This window comes from Lycorma delicatula, chromosome 10 (assembly GCF_047948215.1).
Source record: "Lycorma delicatula isolate Av1 chromosome 10, ASM4794821v1, whole genome shotgun sequence".
NCBI lineage: Eukaryota > Metazoa > Arthropoda > Insecta > Hemiptera > Fulgoridae > Lycorma > Lycorma delicatula.
Genome location: NC_134464.1, coordinates 9,428,578 through 9,441,261, shown reverse-complemented (window position 1 = coordinate 9,441,261; position 12,684 = coordinate 9,428,578). Strand labels below are relative to the sequence as shown.

The 12,684-nt window shown below is 29.4% G+C and overlaps 1 protein-coding gene across 3 annotated transcripts in view; it reads left to right on the top strand.

The window, feature by feature from the left end:
- mael (germ-plasm component protein maelstrom) overlaps positions 1 to 9,923 on the top strand; it is a 73,717-nt gene extending 63,794 nt beyond the window's left edge. For all 3 annotated transcript variants that reach the window (XM_075377543.1, XM_075377544.1, XM_075377542.1), the window contains 2 exons: positions 825 to 896; positions 4,061 to 9,923. In XM_075377543.1, coding sequence (XP_075233658.1) covers positions 825 to 896; positions 4,061 to 4,107 — 119 coding nt within the window. In that variant the 3' untranslated portion in view covers positions 4,108 to 9,923. The remainder of the gene's footprint in view (positions 1 to 824; positions 897 to 4,060) is intronic.
- Positions 9,924 to 12,684: the final 2,761 nt, after the last annotated feature.

The window sequence follows — 12,684 nt, the reverse complement described above, 5'->3', positions numbered from 1 at the left end:
AAAAAATGTCTTACTGCAATGCATGAACCGTTGTGGCGTTATGAGAAAGTGATGAAGTGTTTGATGACATTATTATTGGAGATGTAACCTAGATTTCTTATGTGAAGTCAAACAAAGCAGCAATTAGTGCAATGGTGGTATTCGTTATCTCCTAGATCAAAGAAGTTCAAATGAAAATGTTTAGTTAGGAAGCTGATTTATGACTACTGTTTTTTGGGACAAAACAGTCTTGCTTCTCAAGTTAGTGATTGCAGAACTACTGTGAATGCTGATATGTGTACTATTGGCAGGATTTGGTTTTGCTTGACAATGCCTGGTCATAAACTTTGTTGAAAAATCTACAACCACTCACCCCATAGCCCTGACTTAGCTCCCAGTGATTATTTTCTTTTTCTTCACTTTTAACAAAGGTTTGACAATGACAAAAAGTTGAGAAATTGCTTTACTGCATGGTTTAATTCACTGGCGACAGAATTTCTTGAAGAGTAGATGAAGAAGCTCGTGAAACACAGAAAAAGTTGAAGGCAACTGTGGAACTGTAAAAAAATATTAAATAAATGTAGTTTATGTGTGCAAGAAATAAAGTTTGTTCATATTTTTCAATTTTGTTTTTATTTCTAAACGGACCTTACTTTAAAAACATGCCTCATAAGAAGATAATCAACCTACGAGTATTTTCAACTGATATGTAACATTTTTATTATAGTTTTTTGAATGTGATAAAGAGCATTTTTTTCAATATCTTAACTATTTTGCTGTAATTATTTTAGTACAGCGATCAGTACCTTGACAGTGATTAATTCTTTTTTCCATTCCTTGTCTAGGTGGCCGTGGTATTTCTTCAGGCAGTACTGCACAGTTTAATGCTTGGTCTGGAAGAGGGAGATCAGTAAGAGGTATTGTAATAATTTATATAAAGTATTACGCTGAAAGATTGTCGTATTGGGTATACATTGTCATAATGCAAAAAAAGTATTCATTATTCTTCTGTAATCCAACCTGTATTGTGTAGCAGTTCCCCCAACTACCACACCAATATGACAATTTTTTCAAAGTAAAAACATGAAAACATTTTGCTTGTTATACACACACACACACACTTCATTAAATGCTTCTTTCAGTATTTTGTACGATTCAGAGCCGATTTTTTTTAAACTGATACAAAACTGAATCGCATAATGCGATTGATTTTTTTTTCTGTAATAGGCAATTACCCATTACACTTGACGCAAACAATCTCTGACACTCAATGACTACAACAATCAACTTGAAATTGACACAGGAATTAGGCAACACAACTTCGTATTTGTATGCTTGCAGGACTGCCACTTTGTGTGCTTTAAATTTCTCTCTGAAAATCAGTCTCATTACTGTCCTCATATTGATGCTGAACAGGTGCAACAACCTGACTTAGATCTTTGTCTGGTATTGATTAAGAACTTAAACTTCACTGTACTCATTATTGGCTGATGATTCTTCAATGACTAGAATGTCTTAAGGAGTAGCAGTATGAAAATCTAATGGTTTAATTAACGACAGAATATTTAAAACATATTTAATAAAGCAGTTTGTATAGATGACTGAAGTTAATGACAGGTATGTTTTACTGCCTTCTGTTTGGCACTTATTTGGGGCTATGAATAGCTGTTGAATGATACTTGAAGTTTATGTTAAGAAGAGATTGCAGTTCTAAATGAGTTAGTGATACCTATCGTGTGATTTGTGAGAGGACAAATAAACAAGTACAAATGAAACAGTAAACAAATGAAAGAAGATACTTGTTCTTTGATTTATTCATGTTAACTAATTATCATGATCATGCTGGCGTTTCTGGAATGAGGAACATTTATAGTATTTATTTTGTTTGAAAAGTGTGTTGATTAAAGTGTTTGTTTAAAGAAAGCTTGAAAAAATTTCTCTATTAATTTTTTAATCATTCTGTTAGATAGTATTTCAGTGATTTATAAATTATGGATTCTATTGCAAAACTTGAAAGATATTCCCATGTAAATTGTTATTCAAATTATCAGTAAATAGTACAGTAATATCCATTATTACAATTAATAATAAGAAAAATACTGTATAATTCCTATAGGCTTTATAGCTCAGAAATATCTTTAAAAATTACTTTGATTAAATGTTTAGGCAAATCTGCTGTTCTACAAATGATGAGAAAAGGCGGTGAGCTCTGATGCCTAGTGGAACAGTAGATCTTGGCTGTTCTTGGTATCAAACCAGATGTTGGTTGATTTCGTTGCGCTTTAATACGAGCTACATAAGTGCAGATCATTTGATTTTGTCTATTTGAAAGGGCTTGCTCACCGCTTTCCACCGGTAAATTTTCCACAGGGCTTGAACAAAAAGCACATGCAGTAAGACAGATGAATGAATGATGGATGTTATCTAGCATTGTAAGAGTGGTGGACCAAGCGGATGAATAAGCCCCACAGCCATAGTCCAAGCAGGAATGGACTAGAGCTTGGTAGAAGCGCAACATGCATGCTTGATCAGCTCCCCCCATCAAGTATTAAATAAAACTCTCAGCATGTCCAACATTTTACCTTCAGCTCCTTTGAGTGTGTTACCCGCATTAGTCGTTGGTCAAACCGCATTTCTAAAAATCTAACCCGTGTGATATCTATGATATTTGTCAAGTATGATCCTTAAGATGTTGTGCTGTGAAGTTTCAGATGTATGTATTTAGTTGCTTGTTTGTGGTGATCGAGTAAAGCAAACGAAGACAGTAAATAAGTTTTAAAATTGAAGTTTGAGCTATTATAAAGTACTTTGTTTAGATGATTTAACCGTGATGGACTTACAAAAGAGTTAAGATTCCAGTTTAAAGGATTTTTCCCTTTTGTTTTTGATGGTAGTGACTACAAATTTAAATGCGGTTGTACATCCAGTTAAGATAATGAATGCTTAGGATGTCCAAAAACTATTACCTTTGGTGAAAATGTATTAAAAATCCACTTTGCCGTATCAAATGATCGCAGACTGGAGATGTACAAGCTTGCCGATATTGCAAACATCTCAATTGATTGTAGTCATTACATTTTATGTAATATTTTTAATATGAATAGGGTTTCTGTTGTATGGATTCGCTTGTGTCAAGACAACTGAAAACTCATTAGACTGAACATTTCTTGAAGGTGTTCAGATTTTCTTAAAGCAGTTCTGCTGAGTTTCTTTAACATTCTACAAGAGCAGATGAAATGTGGATTCACTATACATATCAGAGAGTAAACAGTAGGTGAAGCCAAGTGAAAGTGTGCCAGAGAAAGCAAAACTAATTCCATCCACAGGAAAATTCATAGTTATAGATTTTTTTGGATTCTCATGGTGCGATGCTCATAGACTGATTACCTGTAAAAAGGCAGTACTATCTTTAAGTGGGGGGAGAAGTATTCCATGGTAACATGCTTCTCTGGTTGTTAAGAGAAGTGTGCTGCTATATTTGTTGGGTTTACCTCGCTTCAAATTATGAGGTAAAAGCTGAGATAACCATTTATTTTCCTTAGAAGGACAAATCATATTATACTTAGAGTTTAAAAAGTAGGAAAGTTGGAAGTTAGTCCGAACTTTTTGAATTGCAAGGTGAGAACATTGAAAAAAGATTTCTGAGAAATCTTGTTCTTTTTTCAGGTCTAAAACTTTCCGAGTTGCCTTCATATTTGATGTGTGTGCATGTAAAACTGAAAAATTTATCCCTCATGTACCGAGGTAAATTTACTCTGTATGTTAAAATGTTAATTTTTTTGCACTAATAAACATGCAGACTCTGGGAATGCTGGATTAAAAGTCCCAATCATTAAAAAAAAACCACTTGTTTGAAGGTTTTATAAGCTATTAATAAATTAAATCTATTCTTATTGTGAAGCTTAAGATATTTTATAATGGACTAGAAAAAGATTGGAAAATATGTTATTGGTGAAGAGTTTCGGTATTAAACTTAAGCTTTATTTAGACCCATGTACGACCATCGTGGAACTATATAAAGTATAAAAAATGTCTCTTTTATTAATACACCTAATTTTTTTTTTTAATTTATTGGTTACAGGGAGAGGTTTAACTGCATCAATGAAAGATTTTTACCAGATTGATTAATAGTCTTGAAATGTTAATCTTTATTGAAGCTGTTTTGTGGCAATAACAACAATCATGGAAGCAAATCAAATACCCACAAATATATATATATATATGTATGTATATATATACATATATATATATATTTATAGAGAAAATTGTGATAATTTAACTTGTGATCTAACCATTACGGTAATATTTATCTATTTTTACTCTGTTTTTTCCATTTTAGATGACAGATTTTTTTTTAATTTATCTGATTTTTTTCATTTTATATATTTCATATATGTGTTATATATGACTTATATTAATGAGTTTTTGTTTGATCCAGAAATGACACTGGTTTACTTAAATCACATGTTTATAATTACTAAATGTTTTTGACAGCACATTCAACTTCAATTTATGTTTAAGTATTTTTGATGCTGTAATTTTTCTTCTGAATTTAAAATTTTGAAACTTAAAAATGAATGTGCTCACTTACGAATATTTTATAATTTAACATTCAAACTATGTGTAATTTTTTTCTTGAATATTTTTTTACGGTTTTAAACAAAATAATTTTTTACTGTAAAACTAAATTACATTTGTATAGTGAAACGATAAGAGAACATTAAGCTCTTTAATGTGTATTAAACATTTTTTATTCTTAATATGTAATAAATTAAAACTACTTACCTTTTTTTTGTTCAGCACTGCTATTTTTTTGAAACTATATGAAAATGCAGTGCTCGCACTTTTGTTGTGATGTCAATCATTGTTGCAATTTTATAAATTTTTTTGTGTCTTGTATTTATTAAAATAAATAAATAAAATTTTAATTAAATTACAGGTTTTTTTAAGTCGATTATAATAATCATATTATTACTTAACTGTTTGAACATGCAAATGTCCAGTTCAACTTCCTTACTAAAAATAAGTTTTTGAATAAATAAACAAAGAACATTAAAATTAAAGATTTGTTTGTATTTCTTCCAAAGATGATATAATGTGACTTTTATTTTTCTGTTTACTAACATTAATCGGTCCAGTTTTATTTTATTAATAAATTTTTATTCAAAGGCTTGTCGGTGGCTAAAGTTTATTAGTAATTTTTTGTTTCTCCTGAATGACATAAATACACAGACTTGGAAAAAATCCAAAAATCAAAATAGCCTGCTACTTTTTCTTTTTTTTTTTGTTAAAATCATTTTTAAATATAATACTAGTATACCTGTCTTTTAGCAGCAGCTATTTTGTTCTGTGCTCAGAATGTTGCATGTAAGTTCAAGTTTACTGCTTAGAGCTACCCCCAAGTGCCTGCAGTGGCTTGACTGTGTGTTTCCTGCACTTAGTAAAATATTTTTATAGCCATCTTCGATTTCTATTAAATTTTCAGATATATTTTCCATCCATTAACAAGTCTTATGCATTATTAAAGAATTTCGATGGTCGGTTTGCATAGAATAAAAGAAATATGAAAATTAAAACTTTTGTAAGGTTTTGTATTACATTTTCATGTTAATTAAATCAATAAAAAAGGGTTTTTGTTTTATTCAATATCTTTTTATATGCTTCATCTGTATGACTGAAAAAAAATGTAGTTCACGAAGTAAAAAACAGAGACGAGTCATGGTAATTTATTTAATTTAATGTAAGGTTTTAATTAATCGATACCTTAAGTGAGAAGATTGCCTAATAATAGCTCGTAATTCACATTTTATTAACTACAGTATTTGCTTAACTGATTAGAAAAACTTAATGAAAATTGCTCAGATATATTTTAAGTTTTATTCTGTTCTGTTTATTATTGTATCGGTTGATTTTGTAGGTTAGTTACTAGAAATTTATTAAAGAAAATAATTCAATTTTTGAATCTTAACAGATTATTTTTAAGTAAATATACATTACTGTTTTTAATAAAAGCTTATCTTAAAAAGTTAATTAAATTTCTATCTAATTAAATTTATAAGTCTGTAAGTAAATGGGGAAAAAGGTTTAAAATTGCACTTTTGGTTGTTTAATGTAGAATATGTTGTATAAAAATGAAATTTTAAGTTACTTTTTGTGTTAATTTTTTTTTTTTTAATTTGCTTGTGCGTATTATTTGGATTAATTATATTGATACCACCAGATATAGACAATTAAAAGCAAAAAACGCTTATCTACTGATTGCTTTTGAAGTAGTATTCACTTCATGAGATAATATTTACTTCTAGATTTACTTGTATAATGTTTTTCAAATATATCAATTTCAGTTTTGTTATTTATTTTTAAATTACTGTATTACATGTAATTGTCTGTTTATTTTTTGTAAGGTGATCTTATGTATTTGAAAACTTATTATTTCCACTTTTATAATTATTAAAGTATTCTGAAAACCTCTTAATGAAAAATCTGGTACGTACCAGATCAGCGTTCAAGGGAATTTTCTGACCCCCAGCTATGAACATTATATGTGTTAACTTCTTTATGATGAAATTTTTACTCATCACTAAGCACAATAAGATAAAGAGAATTGTAATCTTCATGCTGCAACATTTTGATTGCAAAGTTGGCATTCACAATACAGTCTGTAGGCTTCAAAACCTAGTATGGACGCACATGTATTTTCTTAAAACATTTCATATCGGCATTGTTAGTGTACGGCTGCCCGTAACATATTTTTTTTTAGGATTATACAGGAAAGACATATGTTTAACATTGAATTTGATACGTAAGGTAAGTTTTTCTTACCTCAATAGTCAATTTTTTAATTGATTATCTGGTGGTCTCATTATGATAATTAATTAAATTATATTATTCGATAAAGTGGCTGGTAAAATGTTTGAAACAAAAATATATATTTTTTAATCTTTATTTTAAAGATGAAAAATTATATATGAAATTAGCGGTAATACAACTATAATATATATATATATATATATATATATATAAAATTGAAGAAATTCACTTTCCCTCAGACAAGATTTCATTAACCCTTAAAGAAAGAAGTTAATCCAGTAAGAATTTTCCAGTGCAAAGTGATTTATCTAAAATATAATATTAATTTAAGTCGTAGTTATGTCACTTTTTTTTATAATCAATCTTATTACCATTAAATCAGTACCTTTGTTTATTATTTTCTATTTTGTGATGTTTCTTATCATCAGCATACTTCTACATTTACAAAATTGTCCATTTTATATAATCCAGTGTTTATTTTTTAATTTTTTTTTTACTTTTTATATTAGTATGTTGAATTATTTATAATCTTTAATATAGAATGGCTTAACTTTATTTGTTCTTTATGTAAGCTTCTATGCCAAACTTGTCTTTTTATATTTTTCTTAAAGCCTCATTTTACGTTTTTCTTAAAACCTCATCATTCCACCTAATTTTTAACATTCTTCTGTGATCTGCATTGTTGATAATAGCAAGTTTCCCTGATAGCCAATGTAAAAAATTGTACTGAACATGCTGAAAGGCTTGAAGTGAATGCAGACATAAAATTTGTAAATTTCTACATGCAAACAAATTTACCCAAATAATTTTCATAAATAACATGTGTGTCAGATAATGTATCCTGTTATGTTTTTTGATAGTTTCTTGCTGTTTACATTTGCCTTTTATCATCATATTACTTACTTCAGTTCTGAAATTAATGCGAAATTAGTGGCAAAAAAAATATCTTATTAAGGTGATGAAATCAAATGTGATATGTAGAACTCAGGATCCTTACAAACATGATCTTGAAATAATTTTGTATTAATGAGCATTAATATTATTCTTGTTATTGAAGATTTCTTAATGCATGAGATAGTTCTCATAACTACATTTAATTAGTAATATTTGAATCAGAGACATTTGTTTAATTAGGGAGAAATGAGTCTGATGTTTACTTTAATTTTTATTTAATTTGAGTTTGATGTTTAATTTTGTTTTTACAGTCATTAACTGAAGTAGCTTAGTAGTTCACACGCTTCAGTTAGAATTACATTTGAATTATCGGTAATCCGCTATTGCATTAAACAATTTTCCTTCTTTAATACCAGTTTGATCAGTTTGTTCATATTAATTGTAACACAGAATTTTCTTATCTCATTCTAAGATATTATGTCCAAAACCGCCCTAGTTTCATTTTGTTAAAAATGCTGTACTGTGATTGTTGAGTATATTATTTTCATATAATTAATCCATTCTCAACATTTATATATAAAGTGTTTTGCTTGACATCCTTAATTACAATTTCATTTTTCTCAGCTTGGTCTAGTAATAATAATAATGCTTTAAAATCAAGGCTGACAATCATAAATAAGAATAAAATACTTGTATCTTCTGTTCTTGCTCGGCTACTTCACAGTCCTCATTTGAACATAAGATATTGCGCAATATGAGGTCATCTCTAGAAAGCGGTCAATAATAATAGATGTAAGCATTATTTATGATCGTCAGTGAGTCATCTTTTCAAATCATTGAATAACAGGTTGAATTAGAAAAGATGTTACAAAGCAGTATGCTGAGTGTGATTTATTACAGATTATTGTAATAAATAATGCTATTACATTGAAAAATTACAGATGCAGATTTAATGAGGAAAAAAATTAAATTGGTGTGACTTGATCATGGAGATTTTTAAAATCTACTAAGAAAATTTGCAGTAATGATAAAAATCAATTAAATATTAAAGAGTGTCACTTATTTAATACAACTAACATATTCACATTTCACAGAACTCTAGTATTACTATTTGTGCTATTATAGAAAAAAATTACTGACCATCTAAGTATTGTTTACATTTTTATCGGTTTGTAAATAAAATATTTCCCATTTGGTGATGGCACATTCTTATATTGCAGATATGTTGAGAGATAAAATCTTTAAAGCACTTCAAATCTTAAGTTGTCGATTCTATGAAATGTTCTTAACAACAGTTAAAGTAAATTGAATATATATAGATTGCCAAACGATAATATTTACAGAAATTTTACGAATTATAATAGCAAAGTATTTAGTACTTGTTGCTTTCTGACCTGTAGTTATACAGTTATACCCTGACTGTGTAGACCTCACTTTTTTCTTTTTTTTTGTTACTGATTTCAGTTAATTTTGTATTTACATTGTTTAATTATTAATAAATTTATGGGTATTTTATTAATTATCTTAAGAAAATATAACAGAAACGTATCTTTCTCAATATAATGAATTAAAAGAATATTTTTTTAAGTTTTGTTAATTGTGATTATTTTAAAAATTTTCAACAATTTTAAAAGTAAATGTGATACATTTTAAAAAGATTTTTAATTATTATAAACGATTGCTAATATTTGGTTGGAATAATATAAAACCTGTTAAAAAATTGAAGTATATGACATTAATTATAAATTCTGTTCATCTCAATCGGCATAACAGCTAATAGGCAACATAAAGGTAGGATTCAATGTGTTATATGACTTTAAAATATAGAAAATTATTTGAAAATTAAAATAATATTCTGTAAGTCATTATTAAAAACAACAGTTGTGAGCACGCTTGCATCCAAGTAACCTCATGTAGCAAAGTTCATTGCGATGTCACAGTTCATTGGAAACATTTAATGTTTAGTAGAACATATAATGATTAAAACATACATTTTAGCTATGGTTTTCTAATTTATCAGTCGCTAAGTTATATGATCATTAAGTTATTTTCTTATATAGGTTGCTGCTCGGTTAAAAACTGATGATTAATCGCATTCCATATGTAATTCAGTTTTATTCGGTATTAATTAAATTTTGTTTATTACTATGTATATTGTTAAAAATTTGTACAAAAATAATAAAATGAATTAATACTGTTGCCGGTGACTAAAAACAAATAATAAAAAATTTGATTTTTAAGAGCTTGCATTTTACTGACTTATTTTAATTACCTAAAAATAATTTTATAAGAAAGGTATGTAAAAAAAAATCAAGATTTTAAAACTATTTAACATTCTTAATTTTGAGTTACAGTAATAAATTACAAAAAAATGAAAGAGTACCTCTTAGTTTTTCCTCACAACTTTTTGATGTGAGCACCTTTCATCACACAGCTTACAGCCAACCAACAGGAGAGTTCATATCTTACTTTTGCCAGCATATCTGAAGGAATGGAAATAATAGCTACTTCAGTTCTGTGCCCTAAATCAGGTAGATCAGTAGGTAATGTAGGCGCATATATACAACATCTTTTATAAAATCCAAATGAAAAAATCATATGGGCTCAGATCAGGTGACGTTTGCCGCAGACAAGCTTTGTCTTCCGGCCCATACTGACCAATCCAATAGTTGGGGAAAACATTATTCAACCAATACCACATAGAATTATGACAATGAGGAGATGCACCTTTTTGTCATATAAAATTCTCTGGTTCATTTTGCAGTTGAGGAAAGAGCAATGTTAGCAGCATATCCATTTCCAAATAAGCAACTCCTGCTATGCTTGCTTCACTGAAAAAGAACAGCCCATCAACTTGTCATCAGGTTATTGCTAAGAAAACATTTAATTTTTAGGAGTCCTTAACCCATTGTAAGTGTTCATGGGGATTTTCTAACCTCCAGCTATAAGCATTATGTGTGTTAACCTTTCCAGTAAAATGAAATGTTGGTTCATCGATAAACATAATACAATCCAGAAAGTTGTCATCGTCATGCTACGAAATCTTGATTGCAGAATTGTTACTCATAGTGTAGTCTGTAGGTTTCAAAACTTACAATAGCTGTAAATAGTATGGACATGTATGTTTGTATTTCCATAGAACATTCCACACTGGCATTGCTAGTTCACAACTGCCCTTCCTAACTTATTTTTTTTAGGACTATGCAGAAAAGACTTACATCCCTGTTTCATTCAACATTTTTCAAACACCCTTGGATGTTCTATAGTTCATCCCTTTACATAGACTTATGGTTGTATCGATCTGGTTATGCTATTGACAATTGTCACTTGGAGGATCACAATTAAATATTCTACAGAGCGCACGCTGAACTGTAACTGCAGATTTACATTTAGCAAACTGCAAAACAGAAGGCTTTTTATTCAGGAGTTGCCATCTTTGCTTGTAGCGCTGTCAAACAAAAAGATATTGAATCAATCTATGATCATGCATGCTACTAAAAACTGTTCTTTGAATAGTCGTAAATCAACACTAAACACCTCATCCTACAGGTATTACAAATTAAAAATACGATATTCTTTTTGTTCATCTGGTATTATTACAGAAATTTTTTTTTTTTTTTTTGTCTTCAGTCATTTGACTGGTTTGATGCAGCTCTCCAAGATTCCCTATCTAGTGCTAGTCGTTTCATTTCAGTATACCCTCTACATCCTACATCCCCAACAATTTGTTTTACATACTCCAAACGTGGCCTGCCTACACAATTTTTCCCTTCTACCTGTCCTTCCAATATTAAAGCGACTATTCCAGGATGCCTTAGTATGTGGCCTATAAGTCTGTCTCTTCTTTTAACTATATTTTTCCAAATGCTTCTTTCTTCATCTATTTGCCGCAATACCTCTTCATTTGTCACTTTATCCACCCGTCTGATTTTTAACATCCTCCTATAGCACCACATTTCAAAAGCTTCTAATCTTTTCTTCTCAGATACTCCGATCGTCCAAGTTTCACTTCCATATAAAGCGACACTCCAAACATACACTTTCAAAAATCTTTTTCTGAGATTTAAATTAATTTTTGATGTAAACAAATTATATTTCTTACTGAAGGCTCGTTTAGCTTGTGCTATTCGGCATTTTATATCGCTCCTGCTTCATCCATCTTTAGTAATTTTACTTCCCAAATAACAAAATTCTTCTACCTCCATAATCTTTTCTCCTCCTATTTTCACATTCAGTGGTCCATCTTTGTTATTTCTACTACATTTCATTACTTTTGTTTTGTTCTTGTTTATTTTCATGCGATAGTTCTTGTGTAGGACTTCATCTATGCCGTTCATTGTTTCTTCTAATTCCTTTTTAGTCTCGGCTAGAATAACTATATCATCAGCAAATCGTAGCATCTTTATCTTTTCACCTTGTACTGTTACTCCGAATCTAAATTGTTCTTTAACATCATTAACTGCTAGTTCCATGTAAAGATTAAAAAGTAACGGAGATAGGGAACATCCTTGTCGGACTCCCTTTCTTATTAGGACATCTTTCTTATGTTCTTCAATTGTTATTGTTGCTGTTTGGTTCCTGTACATGTTAGCAATTGTTCTTCTATCTCTGTATTTGAACCCTAATTTTTTTAAAATGCTGAACATTTTATTCCAATCTACGTTATCGAAAGCCTTTTCTAGGTCTATAAACGCCAAGTATGTTGGTTTGTTTTTCTTTAATCTTCCTTCTACTATTAATCTGAGGCCTAAAATTGCTTCCCTTGTCCCTATACTTTTCCTGAAACCAAATTGGTCTTCTCCTAACACTTCTTCCACTCTCCTCTCAATTCTTCTGTATAAAATTCTAGTTAAGATTTTTGATGCATGACTAGTTAAACTAATTGTTCTATATTCTTCACATTTATCTAGAAATTGTGATTTCATTAAATCAGATTTCAGCATAAAACCATAAAAATTTTCTGTTCTCAAATTTTTTACTGTTTTTATTCAATCTTTTAAA